Below are 17,289 nucleotides of genomic sequence, written 5' to 3'. Positions count from 1 at the left end.
TCCCTGCCTCCAGCGAGGGTGACCTTGAGACTGACCTTGACTCCACACATCTCAATAGAAACCCACTGACTCTGGGTCTCAGCACAGGACCCTGCTCATTTCTGCCTGACCCCTCCTCAGGGCTCCCAGGTCCCTCTAACTTAAGCATCTCCCGCCCCAAGTGAAAAGAACTGCATCTCAGTGGCCAGCACCACAGGAAAGTTCCTGCTCTGAGTCAGGGCTCCACAGCGCTCAGAGCTCACCTGTCCCTGGTGAGGAGGTTGAGTGGAGGACAGGTAGATGTAGTCTCATGTCCTGACTCTCCCCTCCTGTAATAACAGACCCTTTAACCTGGAGACTCAGCCAGACACAGAATACACATCAGAAATGTGAGATGATAAATGATTAGGTCTTTATTGGGAAGTAGAAGTGGGGAGGGAGGGAGACCTGCCTGGTGTGAGCTGATCCTGGGCAGGGTCTCAGGGGTACAGGGGAGAGCTGGTGAAAGGGGAGACTGGGTGAGGAGTATCCCCGAGGTAGGGCTCTCAGAGACCTAACACTCCGAGGGGGTCAGTGTCTTCTCCACGGTTTTCTCATCGTGCGTGACCTGGCAGCTGTATCTGCTGCTGGATTTCCACCTGTCGGCCGTCAGGCTCAGGTAGCTGCTGGCCGCGTATTTGTTGTTGCTCTGTTTCGAGGGCTTGGTGGTCTCCACGCCCTGGGTGACGGGCGTGCCGTCTGCCTTCCAGACCACGGTCAAGCCACTGGGGTAGAAGTCACTGATGAGACACACCAGTGTGGCCTTGTTCGTGCTGAGCTCCTCAGAGGAGGGCGGGAACAGAGTGACCGAGGGCGCTGACTTGGGCTGACCTGTGGGGTGCGGGAAAGACAGCACCTCAGAGGTCTGGTGTCCATCCTGGGAGCTCCTGACCTGGGTCTACATGTGGTTACATCTCCTCCCAGTCCACGGCATGGTCCCAATGAGGCCCCTGCTTCCCTTTGGTCAGGTGAGGGGTGGGAGGTGACACTCACCTCCTGTTGGCAGAATCTCAGTGCCTGACACTTGGGAGCTGTGACTGCCCCTTTGCCCATTGTTTCCTTCTCAGGTTCACAGGGCTCATTACCAGCCATCCCACGCTCTGCTTCCTGGTACTGACTGGCATCACCTCGATACCCCATCTTTCTTAGCGCTCTGTCTGTGCTGGGTCATCAGTCTCTCTGGAACCTGCCCCCTGATCTCTCTCACCAGTGTTCTCACAACAGAGCATCTGCCTGTCCTGCGCTTGGGCTCCCCTCTCTTTAGAAGAGAGAGTTTCTTGCTCTGAGTCCCCCTGGCATCATCGTTGTAGCCCGTGCTCCACTCCCCACAGAAAACATTCTAGAGCTGCCAGGGTAGGGAGTGCTGTCAGCAACAGGGCTGGAGTCCGGGTGTCCACGTGGGTCCCCTAGCAGTTAACTGTGCTATTCTCAGTCTCGGTCTGTGTCCGTTCGGAGGGGTCTCTTGGTCCTGTGACATTCTCCTGGAGGAATCTGTCTGTCCTAGGACATCTGTCTGCCTGGCAGGGCCTGTCCTTGTCACCAGTCCCAGCACAAGCATCTGTTCTGAGGTCTCTGCTCCAGAGTCGATAGGGATGGGACAAACTTTGGGTCCTGAGTGTCCTGACACCTGTCCTGTCTGGGAGCCCCTGCCTGCTTTGGATGGTGAGGACGATTCCAGCACCTTGAGGTCTTCTCATCAAAAATCCTCCATCCATTCTTGTCCACCTTGCCTTGATCCTCATGTCTCTCTTCACGTCCCTGCTATAGAGATCCCCTCCCTAGCCCCTCACTAGCTTCCATCTACCGCCCAGAGAGGACAGAATCCAAAGACACACACATATAAAGTTCAGCTGGTCCCAGCCTCCTTCCCACATCCCCTGGTCCTGAGTACCAATCAGAGACTCCCACTCTCACAGACTTTCAGCCCTTCAATTCTATAAGTCCCCAGGGCTCAGAGACCATGAGAGAGCCGAAATTCTCAGAGTCTAGGGGTGAAGTTCCCCTGGAGGGAGAGGTTAGGGTCACAGTGTGGAGGGGCTGGAGGGAATCCCTAGAATTTTCCCATCCTGTCCCCACCAGGTGCCTCAGAAGGAAAACAGCGTAGTGGGGGCTGCGCCGGGCAGACAGAAAAGGTGAAGGTTACTGAATGCCAGAGCCATTCACAGTTTAGTTCTAGTCTGAAGTGAAAGGAGAGAAAAATCTGCCCTAATTTTAGTGTGGACCCCAAGGAGGAGGAGGGAAAGGGTGAGACTCACCTGAGACGGTCAGCTGGGTCCCTCCGCCGAACACAAGACACTGTGATACAGAGTCACACACAAACCTCCTGTCGCCCCTTCCACCCCCTGCCCAGGCCCACCTGCAGCTGCAAGGGAGGCCCAAAGCCCAGCCTCCTTGTCACGGGTCGCGATCGTGCAGATGGGAGGGTTACTGCGGGTTGTCCCTCCCCGACTAGGGGTGGATGGAATTTCAATTTTATGGATTTTTAGGATTCTAGGCGTCCTTGGCCATAGGATGGCATTAGAGAGAACGTGCTGGTACCGATCCAGAATTTTCACCCAATTGCATCCATCAGAAGGAGCTGTCCCCTGACCCACCTCATTTGGCATTGTCATTGTGAAATTGGTGAGCAGGCTGTTTACCACAGAATGCTGGAGCTGGGATCCCTTTGCAGAGTGGGAATCAGGGGGCTGTCCAGAATGCCTCATCATCCTCAGCAGACGAGGTCACGTAGAATGACAGGGTGGGAATGGGAAGGGTGGGTGGGAGGACAATTACATTGACCCCAGCATGCTGACCCTTCTGCGTGGTCCTGCGCTCCAGTGTCCCGGCCCTCAGCTGGGATAACCTGAGGTGCAGGGGGACAGTCGCTGTTCATCCCCTTTCTGAGCCTGTGGGTGCAGCTGCCTCCTTGCCTGGGTTGAATTAGAGCTGGCATGGCCTAGCCAGGGCCCTGTGCCCAAGGGGAAGCTGATGCCGCTCCCAGCATGGTACTTTTCTATGAGCTCTAAGTGTGTGAGTGTGTGCTGTCCCCATACGCACGTGTTGAATTACACATGTCCTAGTTCAGGAATGTCACCAGTTAGGGTGCCCTTACAACCCACAATGCACATTGCACCCCTGGGCCAGACCTGTACGTTGGAGTTGGTGAAGCAACACCCAAGGCCTCAGCCGGCATCCTGGGCCCTGTTTGTCACCTGCAGATCTCACATAAGGGACACACATGCCTAGTGTTTTTCTCTTTCTGACACAGAGTCATGCTCAACAAGCACTCTCCCTTTTCCCCCAGATCTGCCTGCTGTTCCTGGCCACTCTCCCTGTGACCAACCTCTGCAGGTCTCACAGTCTCCCTCTCAAACTTGACTGGAATGACCTTTCAGTTGTCCCTGGAAGCCCACAACATGGCCACTGCACTGACTGGCTTTTCTTTGGTCATGTCCACCCTGGGTCTCACTGCAGCACCATCTACCCCGCTCTCCCAGATCCTTCCAGAGCAATGCCCACCACAGTCATGTTTGTCAATGGATGTATGTTTTTATGAAATTATGTGTGTGAGCGTATATCTACGTGATTCATACGTGTGTGTGTGTGTGTGTGTGTGTGTGTGAACACTGATTTTACTCCTAAGACAATGAGTCAGTTAACAGACCAGTCTATAGCCCACTTGTAGAATCTGATGTTGATTTTGACCTCAGGTCCCAAATAGGTCACCGGAGAACAAGTGGACATTATGTCTTGTGGTGGAGTCAGTGGTGGGCTGGTTTGTAAGGGGATGGAGAAAGCAGACCTGTTCTGTCTCCCAGGGGAATTGACCACAGGTTTGACCCTCATGACACATGAGGCAAGGGGGTCCCCAAGAAGGAATTTGGGAGTGAGTGACCAGGGTCCAGCAATGGTCGTTCCTGTGGTTAGTATGATAGTGAGGGCCTGGGGAATGGGGCACAGCACTGCATATCTGGTGAGGCAGGAGAAACATGGGTGCCCTATGGAAAGTGATGGTGTCGACAGTGAGGTTGGGGAATGTGAGATGCGCTAGGAAGCCAGGGAAGGCATCTGAGTGCCAAGACTGAGGAATCCAGGTATGGCAGCTCAAGCACTACTCCGGGGTGCAGGGGAACCTGGAGATGGACCTTGAGAGTAGACATGGTCCACACAAGAACAGTAAGATTAGGGATGGAGAAGAGGGCTGGTTCTCCTGGTAGTGCTGCCCCCATCCCCTGTTATGGAACATTCCTGTGCAATTGTGGGTGAGAGTGAATCCCCCACTTAGGATAACATGCAGACTCTGTCCTCTGGCTCCTTTTTCAAATGGCTAGAAGAATTGTGTTCACCTTGGAATGCAGAGTTCAGGACAAAAACGCATAAACCAAAAATGAGCAGAGAGCATGATGTCTGATTGGCAATGAGGACATTTTATTGGGAGTTAATTGGGCTTAGGAAGAGGGTTGAGGGAGGTTTGGGACGGGTGATCCTCCGGGGGTCCTGTGTCTCCAGTGCCCCGAGGGTGGGGGTGCTCAGCGTCCTAAGAACACGCTGAGGGTTCCACCGTCTTCTCCACGGTTTTCCCATCGTGCGTGACCTGGCAGCTGTATCTGCTGCTGGATTTCCACCTGTCGGCCGTCAGGCTCAGGTAGCTGCTGGCCGCGTACTTGTTGTTGCTCTGTTTCGAGGGCTTGGTGGTCTCCACGCCCTGGGTGACGGGCGTGCCGTCTGCCTTCCAGGCCACGGTCAAGCCGCTGGGGTAGAAGTCACTGATGAGACACACCAGTGTGGCCTTGTTGGCGCTGAGCTCCTCAGAGGAGGGCGGGAACAGAGTGACCGAGGGCGCTGACTTGGGCTGACCTGTGGGTTGGGCAGGGGTACCAGTCAGAGGTCTGATGTCTTTCATGGGAGCCCCTGACCTCAGTCTTGATGTGACGTACAGGTTCATGAGGACCTATTAGGAACCCTAATTCAGAGACCACTCTCATGCGGGGTCCACGCCATGCGGTGCAGGTTAGGGTTTTCCTCAAACAACTCCCCGTCTTCCTGAGTAAACGAGCCTGGACACCTGCCATCACCTGTCCTGAGATTCTCTTGGACTCCCTTCTCCCCACAGATGTCTGACTCTCGCCCTCCTGGTTCTGCCTCCTCCTGACATTCTGACAGGGTCTGTCTTTGTCTGTCTATTTGTTCCCAGGAGAGGTGATATCGGCTCTCTGACCTCCTGTTGGGTAAATCTGGGACATTTCTGACCTGACATTTCTGTGCTGGGAGCTTTAGGGTCTTTGCCCAAAGGGGTCTGTTTTTACCTAAATCTATCTCTTCTGGACCCTCTCTAACAGTAAGCTCTTTGCTCATCAGAGTCTGTCTGCCTGTCCTTGGGTGACTCTCATTCTGCAGTCTTTAGCATCCCCCCTGGTAAATGATCACAGCAGTAGAGCTTTCACTCTACAGAGTCTGCCTTTCTTTGTGTGAGGAATTGTACTGAGACCTGGGAGCCCATTTTGTCCTCACGCTTTGTCATTCAATGACCATTCCTTCAGTACCTTTCCTTCCTGCTTCCTTCTCTCTCCTAGAGGGTTCCCTGAGTCCCAGATTAGCTCAGGACTCTGCATGGCAACTCCACAGAAGCTTGGGGGAGTCCTTTCACGCCTGCAACATTCTCAGCCCTGGATCCTGACTCCCACAGTTTCGGGGACCTTCTCTGAACCTTTGACCTGTTTGTCCCCAATCTTGTCCCTGATGGTTCTGGGTCCCCCCAAAGTTGTCACCCTCTTAGTACTTCTTTTTCTCTCTTTCCCTTGAGTTGGGAGACCCTAGTGACATCCAGAAACAAAGCTGGTCCTACAAGAGGCCATATGGGGAGGATAGAAAGAGCAAGTCTAGGACCCAGCAGGACCCTGGCAGACAAATAGAGTTCCCATAGGTCATTCTTTCCGTTCCTCTGCCTCTGGGGTCAGAGATAAAGGGCTGATGGTGACCGGAAGAAGCAATCAGGACAGTAAAAACAGGGAGGGAAACAGGTCAGGGCCCCAGGGACTGGAATCCTTGGTGAAATATTGGTCAAGGGCTGAGACAAGACACAGAAAAACAGCAAAAGCAGCAAAAAACTGCCCAAACCTCTGGGAGAGCAGGGAAGTGGGGAGGAAAAAGAGACTCACCTGAGACGGTCAACTGGGTCCCACTGCCGAACACCCAACACTGTGATACAGTCTCATACAAAAACCCCTCCCTGGGAGGCCCCTGTCCCACCCCCAGCTCCCCACCTGCAGCTGTGGAGGAGGAAGTGGGCCACTGTCCCAGGCTAGTGTCTAGCAGGGGGCCACATGCCATTATAGGACAGATGACAGGAGTCAGTATACAGCAACGGGATCCTTGGAAGCAATTATCCCAAAGGAATTTGGAGTCTGCTCTGCTGTTCCTACTACTGTCTTCTGGTACTTGGGATGAGTTTGTGGAGGGGATTTGTGTCAGTACAAGTGAGACTCCAAGGAAATTGATGGGACATCTCTTCTATCTATCCAAACAACCCTAACTCCTTGGGGAGACCATGAGGTGAGGGCAGAGAGTATCCCCTAAGCCCCAAACATCCTCTTCCGGGGAGAAGCAGGTTGGCCCATTTAGAGGGTCCATAGGTAACATCCGATTTCCCCAACCATCAAGTCAGGTCCTCAGACTTATCTTCCCTGGTGACATCTTAGTTTGGGACTGTCCTGAGTGAAGTCAGGGTGGTACTGTAGGAAGTGCCAGCCTGTCCTCCAGGGTGACCTCGGGAGTATCCCTGGTCATCCCCTAATCTGGTCTTATATTGGGGAAGGTCTGTTGGTATGATTGTTGCTCTGCTTCATTCCAAGGGAGACATGAGCAGCACCTTGACCTTGGCCCTAAATCCCGCCTCCTACCAAAGAGCACCTGGAACAATGGCCAATTCTAGGCCTGGGGAAGGAAAGGTACAGATGAGCTAGAACATGTTGTTACTCAGAAAGCAGGAGCCATTGAGGTACCCGGAGTTCATGTAAGGGCACCCAAAAGCCACCTGCTGAGGCTCCCAGTGGACAAATGTCCATCATTTGCAGCCACGTTGTCATCACCACTACAGGATAACTGCAGTGTGTTCACACAATAGATACACTCACATCCTAGAGTTCACCATGCTCTCAACAGTAATTATTGACCATAAGAGGATGGCAGAAACTAGGTTATCATTCTGTAAAGTGGTGGACAAATGGAGAGAGCTTCCATTTCTTTTTCTTTTCTTTTCTTTTTTACTAGAGTGTGAAACACACTATAGAGTGAAGAAAGAGCATCCCCCTTGCAGGAGGAGGACAGAACTGAAATATCCCATGATGCATCCCATCCCACCCGAGGGACAGAGTTATTGAACATCAAAGCCCCTAATGTCACTCAAAGGAGGTCAACCCGACATGAGTCTTTTGATGCAAATTAGCTAACCATCTTGGGAAGCAATTTTGCTAAAGTGCAACTTGGACCTCGTTAAGCCTCTGATGCCAGAACTATTTTGCAGAAATACGAAGTAGAGAGACGTGCCTTGGTACAGCTCAGGGAAGCTGGGGAGAATCCAGGTAATAGCATGTGAGCCCCTGCAGCCACTTCCTTGCAAGGAAAAGCTGAAGTGATTTGGGAGATACTTACAGAGCAACATCCACCAATCATAATGTCAAACCTTATTCAATCCTCATATATAAACAAAATGAAATCCCCAAAATAACAATAGCACCTAAAATAAAACAAAGTAAATACACTTAGGACAATTATGAGGCATTCAATGGGAAACTGACTGAAATTGAGTAAATAATTGCCATGTTTCCCCGAAAATAAGACCTAGCCGGACCATCAGCTCTAATGTGTCTTTTGGAGCAAAAATTAATATAAGACCTGGTATTATATTATATTATTATATTATATTATTTTATATTATATTATATTACATTATTAAGACCCGTCCTTATATTATATTAAAATAAGACCAGGTCTTATATTAATTTTTGCTCCAAAAGACGCATTAGAGCTGATGGTCCGGCTGGGCCTTATTTTCGGGGAAACACGGTAATTATTTACTCAATTTCTGTTTAGGTTTAATAAGGATATTTTAGTTACTTCTTAGTAAACAAATGAAATATTTTCTGGTAAACAAATGAAATATTTACAGATGAAAAGATATGATAGTTGGAATTTGCTTCACAATACTGCATAAGAGAGGTGTTACTCTGGTGTTGGATCAGTATCATAAGTGAATTGATTATTTGGGGACCTAGTTGATTGGAACATGGCGTTATTCTTATTCCTCTGTGTCTTGTTTTTGTGTTTCTATTTTTCCTTAATAAAAACTTACAGAACAATCAATGGCAGATTAGTGTAGGACAGCATCCAGGATGGATAAATTCTGGCATTCCACCAGCAGGGCCATTGAGATGAAGGAGACCTGAGATTTCCTCTCTCCCATTTGGGCCTCAGCATTCAGATCCATAAAATGGGGTCAGACAGATGCTATGGGACACAGAACATACTAATCTTGTTCCACTTCTTAGGTTGAGATTTGGGGCAGGGGTGGGTGGGTGGCAGCAGTGGGTGGATGGCAACAAGCTCCAAGGGGGCCCCATTCTTTTGCCCCTTGTGGCTCCAGAGCTCCCTGTCCTTGCAGGCTCTGTCCCTGGACTATTCCAGCCACCTAGTAGCTCTGGTGAAGGCAGCTCCATGTTCCTGATGAGCTGGAGGCCCAGACAAAGGGTCTGAGAGACCTGAGGCCCAGAGGACTGACAGAGCTGGATGGGTCTGCACCTCCGAGAAGCTGACAGAACCTGCCTCAGGGATCTGGGTGTGGGTATGTCTGACACCAGCTGTAGGTGCACTCAGGGCTGAGCCACAGTGAGTGGGGGGATAGGGGGCCATAAGTAAAGTGGTTTGGAGGTGCTGTGTCACTTGGGAAGCCTGACCTTGCTGTAGCTCAGAGGCTACACTCTGCCTGCCCTGAGCAAGTCTGACCTGCCCTTACTCTCCTCCTGAATTCCAGTTTATACACCCTCCCTTGGACATCACTGGATGCCCATTCTGTGCCCAGAATTGTGTCCTTTCTCAGTCATCCAGTTCTGCATGTCCCCCTCTCCTATAGGCTGACATCACCTGCTCCATCATAAACCAACCACAAAAACTCTCTCTCTGACCCAACCTCAGATATTGAGGCTTTTCATGATTAAGGTCCTAGTCCCCTGCAAGAGTCACCTTGAACCTGACCCTGACCCAGGCCCATCAGAACAAAAACTGAGTTTCCTTGTGCCTCAGACTCACTCCATACTCCCAGCACCAATGATCATGAACACCTCTATCTGGAAGAGTATTCCAGGTCTCCCTGATTTGGTAGGGGGTGTGATCATGATTAGGGAATTGTTAGGCTATACGATATTAAACTGTTTTTCTGCTGCAGCACTTGTCAGTTTCTTTACATAGTGAGAATTCATTGTGAAAGTTTGAGAAATGTACTTATGGGATGCATTGTTCAAAGCTTTCTATGGCTCTGTGGCAATGGGCCAACCACAGACCCCTCACCTGGGAATTGCTCACCGCATTGGGTTCCTTGGTGGAACCAGGGAATGTCAATGTCTATTTCTAAAGACCATGGACTTGACTGAAGGGTTTCTTTGCCCCATATTCCTATCCTCAGCCCACTGCTGTCCTCCTGGAACCTTCCTCATGTCTCATTGGTTCCTCCTCATAGCCCCTCGATCCCTCTCATTTGGCCCTTCTCCCTTCCCAGGTGACAAGGATTGCATCCCAGGGGCTGGATAAGTTCCTGTTCTGGGTCACAGCTCCCACTGGCACTCAGAGCTCACCTGTCCCTGGTAAGTTGGTTGAGTGGATGACACGTAAATGGAATCTCATGTCATAATTCTCCCCTCCTGTAATAACAGACCCTTTAACCTGGAGACTCAGCCAGACACAGAATACACATCAGAAATGTGAGATGATAAATGATTAGGTCTTTATTGGGAAGTAGAAGTGGGGAGGGAGGGAGACCTGCCTGGTGTGAGCTGATTCTGGGCAGGGTCTCAGGGGTACAGGGGAGAGCTGGTGAAAGGGGAGACCGGATGAGGAGTGTCCCCGAGGTAGGGCTCTCAGAGACCTAACACTCAGAGGGGGTCAGTGTCTTCTCCACGGTTTTCCCATCGTGTGTGACCTGGCAGCTGTATCTGCTGCTGGATTTCCACCGGTCGGCCGTCAGGCTCAGGTAGCTGCTGGCCGCGTACTTGTTGTTGCTCTGTTTCGAGGGCTTGGTGGTCTCCACGCCCTGGGTGACGGGCGTGCCGTCTGCCTTCCAGACCACGGTCAAGCCACTGGGGTAGAAGTCACTGATGAGACACACCAGTGTGGCCTTGTTGGTGCTGAGCTCCTCAGAGGAGGGTGGGAACAGAGTGACCGAGGGCGTTGACTTGTGCTGACCTGTGTGGACAGAGAAAGGGGTGTGAGACAAAAAGGGAGAATCCAGGGTGTTGGAGCAGCCCCCACACAATACCCACAGCCTCTGACCATTCCCATTGTGTCCATGCTTGTTCACCCAGAGGACCTTCCTTCCTTTTCTGTCTCCCTTCTTTCCACTCAGCCCCTGGAAAGCAGCCTTCCATGCTCCTAGAATCCCGTCTAAGTCACCTCCTCAAGGTGATCTGGTTAAGCCCCTCCATCTTAAGCCTGTTTCCCTGATTGTAACCAGGGCAGGCTGTTCTCCCTCCTCCTGGTCTCCAGAATTTGAGTGTGAAATCTGACCCTGACCTTCCAAGTCCTCAGCCCAGCATCAGGCTCCCACCTCACTTCTGGAGCCATTTGCCTCCTCTGTGATCTGGGGTCCGCGATCCAGCCTGCCAGGATGATCTTGACAGTGTGTGGGGTGGCCCCGAGCAGGAGCCTAGCACTCAGTGGGGCCTGGAGACCCATGTCTCCCTTGGGCACCTGACTTTGCCCCTTCCCTGGCTTCAGCTCTCCAGTGAGGGCTGGGTCCTCCCAGCAAAAGCCCTGGGGCTCCTTGCAGCTTTGCCCATCTCCCTGTCCCTCATGCGTTGACCCCAGGACCATTAACTTAGGCTGTGTTCTTGGGGCTGCTCCCCCAGACGATGGGCACAGTGGCCCCACAGCCCCCGCAGTACTTCTGATAACCCCTGATTTCACAGGCAGCTGTGTAGCTCCGAGTCCCCTGTTCACACCGCCGTTCATCATCTCCTAAATCTAATAACCTGTGGGAGGCTGACCCTCGGAGAGATGGGGCACCTGGTCCCCAGGGGTTACAGGGCCGCAGGGTGAGATGAGTCTCTGCCCCATGAAATCTGCTCCTTTCTGACTACTGTCCTGGGAGGGCCAGGTTTCTGGCCACCTCAGCCCATCTCTCTCGTGTCTGTGCTTCCCCATGTCCTCAAGACCCTGAGAGCTTCAGCCTCGAGTGAGAGAGACCCTTCTCTCCACCCTCCCTGGTCCTCCCCTCAGGCTGACCCTGTGTCCCTGGAGGTTGGGGGTCACAGCCTGTGCCCAGCCTCCAGTGTGGCCCTCCCAGCTTGGATAGGCATTGAAACCTGAGATCAGACTCTGGGGGCTGAGGGCTGCCTCTATTCTGCCCAACTGCTAGAACCAGTCTCTGACCCCCATGTGGGCATCTGCCCTAGAAGAGGGGAAGAAGCCCCGCTCCTGGGTCAAATCCCAGCCCAGGCCCCCAGGACCTGGTCACGTCCAACTGTTGAACTCTGAAGGTGGCTGCTCCTGCCATTGGGGTCTTTCCTGCTGGTTACCCCGAGACCAACCTGCCTCCCCCAGACCCCTTGGAGAAAGTGGGGGTTGGTCCATTAGGCTGGGAGGGCAGAGGGGGAAGCAATCCCCAGATAGAGAAAAGTGACTTTCCTGAGATAGCAGAGGGGTGAGATAGGTTGGAAAGGGTGGTAAGAGCCACTTACCTAGGACGGTGACCTGGGTCCCGCTGCCGAAGACATACCACGGTGACTGAGGCTCGGACTAAAACGCAATGGACCAACACCTGGGGCCTATCCCCCAGACACCAGTCCAGACCAGGAACCTGCTGAGCGTGACGGGCACAGGGCTGCAGTGGGAGGAGCTGTGTTCCGGGGCAGGGCATGTAGGCAGTCAGTCCCCCAGAGACCAGGGCACACCTGGGTGGGCCCAGGGCTCAGATACATCCCCTTGTTCCAGACCTCGGTCCAATGCAGGCACCATCCATGCCTGGGGGTGGCCCAGTGTGTTTTCCCCCTACCCCTTGAGGCTAACCATGCTTACTGCTAACAAAGATTCCAAGTGCCATGTCTCTTCAGGCAGCTGTGTGGTGTGGCTCAGACCTGCCTGACCTTTCCTGGCCTCATTTTAAGGCCTCTGAGTGTTTTTCCTTCACAATTTCCCATGTTCCATCCAGGTGAACTCCCTCCCTGGGCCCATGGATACCAGGTCATTTCTGACTCATGGTGCTTTCACCTGGAGACCCCTCCCCTCTTTGTTGTCACACACTGAGACATGGTTCAGTTCCACCTCTTTCACAAGCCTTTTATGATCTTTCAGACCACTGTCTTTCCATCCATCTATCCATCCATCCATCCATCCATCCATCCATCCATCCATCCATCCATCCATCCATCCAACCATCCATCCATCCATCCATCCATCCATCCATACATACATCCATCCATCCAACCATTATCTGTCCATCTCTCCAACAATGGCTCCCAACTGTTTCACATGGTGGGACACGATTGGGGGCACCCTGGCTCTCACCCCCATCTTTCCCTGAAACCTCTCAGGTCAAAGCGAATAAGATCCTTGTCTTAGTCAAGTCCAAAGTTCCTCCTTAGTTCCCTGACATCTCTGCAACAGGTCCCTCTTTCTGGTGACCATTCTCCCCTTGACATCTGAGATTACCCGTTCTCCCTCTTCCCTTCTCCCCAGCCCCTGCATGGCTGCTGACTCCCAGACCACCACCTAGAATCCTATGCTCCCTGTACTCTCCCACTCTCTCTGCCTCTCACCTACACTGTGCACGTGGATGACCCAGGGGTCTCCCATCCCTATTTCTAGCCCCAACCTCTCTTTTTGGCTCTAGACTCACATGAAGTCTGCCTCCTGAACTCTTCCTGAATGCCCCACTGTCACCTCAAGCTCAACAGGCCCCATTGAAACTCCTCACATTTCCCCATATTGTCAACACTTCAGCTTATTTCTTTCCAAGCCAGAGGCCTGGAGTTGTCCCAGAATACTTTCTTCTCATTGAATCACCCTCTATGTTTTAGAGGGCCTACCATAACACAAAATCCCATCAAAATACTTAGACAGAGAAACAGAAACACCCAAGTGACACTTTAAGAGTTTTTGATGGCAAGAATCCTTAGGCTTGGCCAAATCTTATTTTATCTCCCAGTAGGGTTAATCTAAATTGGAAGACAACCCATTGCATTGGGACCAGCATTTTTTCACCTCAGCAGCCGGGCCATTTGGCCATCGTTGTATTGACGATGTACACATAAGATATTTGAAATAAAATGGAATATAATAGTAATATAAATTCAACACTCATTTCTGATTTAAAGAGAACAAACATCCATCCTTTTGTTAGGTTAGTAATCGAAGGAAAGATTCTTTTTTTTTTACATGAATAAAGCTTTTTATTTACAGTGACCTAAATAATATAAAACTAAAATTAACTGTTGACCTCAGGGAGCAAGCAGATTCATTGCTAAGAGAAGGAAACATTCTTAATTCTCCTAAAACTTATAACAACCTTCACATTTAAAGGCAAAAACTTCTTCAAGGCCAGGTAGCCCACTCTCACTTTTATTATTCAACATTTTCTACAGATTTTAGCCAATGAAATGAGATCGGGGGAAGCGAGGTGTAAGTAATAGGAAAAAAGACGAACATTGTTATTTGCGGAGGATTTGATCGTCTACTTTAAAAACGCCTGAGACAATTAGCTGAAGAACTATTAGAACTAACGCAAGAGCTAAATAAAGTGACTGAATACAAGAGCAATATGCAAAAATCAGTAGGTTTCCCAGCTACACGATCAGTAACCATTTAGGATATGAAATTGGGGGAAAATTTATAGCTCTAGTAAAAATTATATATAAAAACCCTAGAAATAAACTTAGAAAATGTGCAAGATTTCCATAAATGAAATATAAAACTCAACTGCTGGATATAATAGAAAAATAAGTGAGTGGGGGGCATATCACATTTCTGGAAGAAAGTGCTGGGCACTGCAAAGATGTCAGTTCTTCTCAAATTGATTCATATATTCCATGAAATTACAAACACAACACCAAAACAATGATCTTTGAAAATGAGTGAATCAATTCTAAAGTCCAACAGTAAAAATAATGACAGAGAATAGACACGGATATTTTGAAAAAGAATAGCAATGATGGGTTCTTTCCCTACCAGATACCAAAACATACTGTAAAACTAAAATAATTAAAACAGAGTGAAACAAACACAGAAATAGGTCATTAGACCATCAGAACTACAGAAAGGGATCAGTCAATAGCTTAGTATTTGATAGAAGTCGCATTTATATTCAACAAATACGTGACGATTGGCTCTCCATTTGGAAAATAAATAAGATTAGATCCTTACTTACACAAAAATAAACTCCAGGTGAAATAAAAACAAACACCAAAACAATGAAAGTACCAGTACCAGTACGAGGATAAAATAGAAAACGATCTTACAGTATTGAAATAACAATGCTTCTCCTATGCTTGTCACAAATCATGGAAACAATAAAGAACACGTTAAACCAATCTGACACACAGAAATTAAACAAAAAGCATAAAACAGACCAGGGAAAAATATTTACAACATATAAACTTAACAAGGGAGTTGATATCTCAACTATATGAAGACTTGCTACAGATCTACCAGAAAATACAACCAACCAAATAAGAAAACAGGCAAAACTATGACCGGTAAACTCACAAAAGAAAGAAAATCAGTCAGTAAAAATATGAAAGGAAAGTAAGTTTCATCAGTGAGCAAATAAACCACAACCACACTCTCATTTTTGCTCATCAGGTGGGCAAAATAAAAAAAAGTCAACAATATCACATTACGGGCAAGGATGTAGAGGAAAGGGCACCACCATTTACCGTAGTGAACGTAAGTTGGAAGAGCCTGTTGGGAGGACAACTGGATACTACCTATGAAAATTCCAAAAGCACCTTCTTTCTGATCCAGCAATTCTACTTTTAGACATCTATCCTATGGTAATAACATAAGTGCACTTTGTACGTGCACACATAGCACATGCACACACGTGGGGATTTCCACTGTGGCATCACTTGTAATTATATTTTTAACTGGAAACAACCTAAATTGTCCACTACTAGGGGGATGCTTAAATATATTCTGGTTTGTCCAAACTTTGAGGTCGTACAAAGCCATGACAAGAACATGGGGGACCCCTATGCACTGATACAGAAAATGTCAATAACAGGTTGCTAAAAGCTGGTTGCAGGATAACACGCAGAGTATGGTTTCCATTTTTGAAAAATAAAATCCCAACACTTACTAGATGTGTGTGTGTGTGTGTGTTTTCAGGGATATACACACATAGGAGAGGGGCTGGAAGTTTATAGAACAACCTGACAGTGGCTGTCTCTAGAGAATGAGTTTTAGGGAAAATGTGGGGAAAAGGTAAGCAGAAACACTCAATTTTTACTTTAATATACTTCTATGTTTAATTTTTTTTTACAACAAGTATATGTTACTCTTGTATTAAAAATTATTTTAGAAGATAAAAATGAAATAAATTTTCTTGCAAACATTTTCATAATTACAGATAATTATGAAACAAAATTTAAATTAGGCGAAATCCCACCAGCCAGGGACACACCAATGACATTTTTCTGTATTTTCTGCCAAGCTGTTGAGAATGCATACATACTTAACAAACCGAATTGGAAGCATTCTGTACATATCCTTTGAAAAATGGATTTTGCCATATTATTTGAGGTGCTTCATAAACATAATTTTGGAGGTCTGTGTAAGATTTCTTATGATAAATGCTGCATACTCTATTTAGTCATACCTTTTCTGCTAGATATTTAGGTTATTTCCAGTTTTTCCCATCATTAATAATGTTGAGCTAATTATTTTTGTTTGTAAACCTTTGGTTACATCTTTGATTATTCCCCCCTCCCAGGATGAATTCCTAGAAGTGAAATTACAGTAGTACCTCAGTTTTCGAAGTCTTTGTTGACGAACATTTTGGTTTACGAACACCGTAAATTTTATGGGTCTATGGTATCATTGGATAGTAAAAGTTATGCTAAATTTGCAGTTTTAGGGGTTGATTTTAAAGGTCTGGAACAGATTAATCTATTTTGCATTACTTTCTATAGGGAAACTGTGTCTCGGTTTTTGAACGTTTCAGACCTCGAACGCTCTTCAGGAACAGATTACATTTGAAAACCGAGGTACCACTGTACATCGTTTAAATAAATACATTTTCTTTTATGACCTGTATATTGCTAAAATGGTTGTGCATTTTAGACTTCTATAGACAGTTCATGAGAGTGCCCTTTCCTCCCCATCAATTTTCTGGTACCATCATTTCAAATTCACTTGTCAATGTCATTGGAGATTTTGAACCTGGTTGCCACGGGGACCAGTACTTCCTCCCCATCCCCAAGGCTTAGGCATTGGCCTCTGCCCCTTCTCCATCCTCTAATCTGGCCTCACACCAGTCTCTGATCTGAAGCCATTTTTCCAAACAGGAATCTGACTCTGCCAGTCCTCCACTGAAACCTCTCAACAACTCCTTCTAAACCCTAAGATAAAATACGGGGTACACAAGACCCCCGTGGTCTGTGCCCCAGCTGTGCCCCCAGCTCCCTGCGATGCCTGCACACCTCACTCTTCTCTCTGTCCCATGCTGTTCCCTTTGCCTGGAGTGCTCCCATCACCAGTCAGTGTGCCTCCATCGGTAAGACCAGCGTGGGCATACCCTTCCCACCTTATTCTCCTGAAATGGCCCAAGGGTCTGTCCCCATGACTGGACATGACTCCTGTCGTCCAGGTCTACCCACTTTGTGTCCCCAGGCCTGGCTCCAGTATCTATGAATGAGCCAAGGACCTTGGGGGGAGACCTAGCCAAGCTCTTGCCCCCTTCCCTGTATACCTTGCAGACCACCACTTCTCTTGGACCATTTTGTTAAAACACAGGACATGCTGATGAGGTCATAGCATTCAGTCCTAGAACTTTTTCCAGTCCTGGAGCTGTAGCCACCTCTTTGGGCC

At 48.9% G+C, this 17,289-nt stretch overlaps 1 protein-coding gene and 1 gene segment (V, D, J or C); both read right to left on the bottom strand.

The window, feature by feature from the left end:
* Window positions 1-532: 532 nt before the first annotated feature.
* On the bottom strand, window positions 533-2,630 carry LOC308492642 (Ig lambda chain C region-like). The segment is given in 3 exons: window positions 2,613-2,630; window positions 2,274-2,313; window positions 533-849 (listed from the first exon to the last, which is right to left on the bottom strand).
* A 1,777-nt stretch (window positions 2,631-4,407) lies between these two features.
* LOC308492582 (immunoglobulin lambda-1 light chain-like) overlaps window positions 4,408-17,289 on the bottom strand; it is a gene marked incomplete at its 5' end in the record, with an annotated part of 69,229 nt that continues 56,347 nt past the window's right edge. The window contains 2 exons of the mRNA XM_081037758.1: window positions 4,408-4,857; window positions 6,159-6,198. Coding sequence (XP_080893884.1) covers window positions 4,538-4,857; window positions 6,159-6,198 — 360 coding nt within the window. The 3' untranslated portion in view covers window positions 4,408-4,537. The remainder of the gene's footprint in view (window positions 4,858-6,158; window positions 6,199-17,289) is intronic.

Source organism: Rhinolophus hipposideros (genome assembly GCF_964194185.1).
Source record: "Rhinolophus hipposideros genome assembly, chromosome: 24".
NCBI classification, from domain to species: Eukaryota; Metazoa; Chordata; class Mammalia; order Chiroptera; family Rhinolophidae; genus Rhinolophus; species Rhinolophus hipposideros.
The sequence above is the reverse complement of the archived record's forward strand: the minus strand, read 5'-3'. Positions and strand labels throughout refer to the sequence as shown.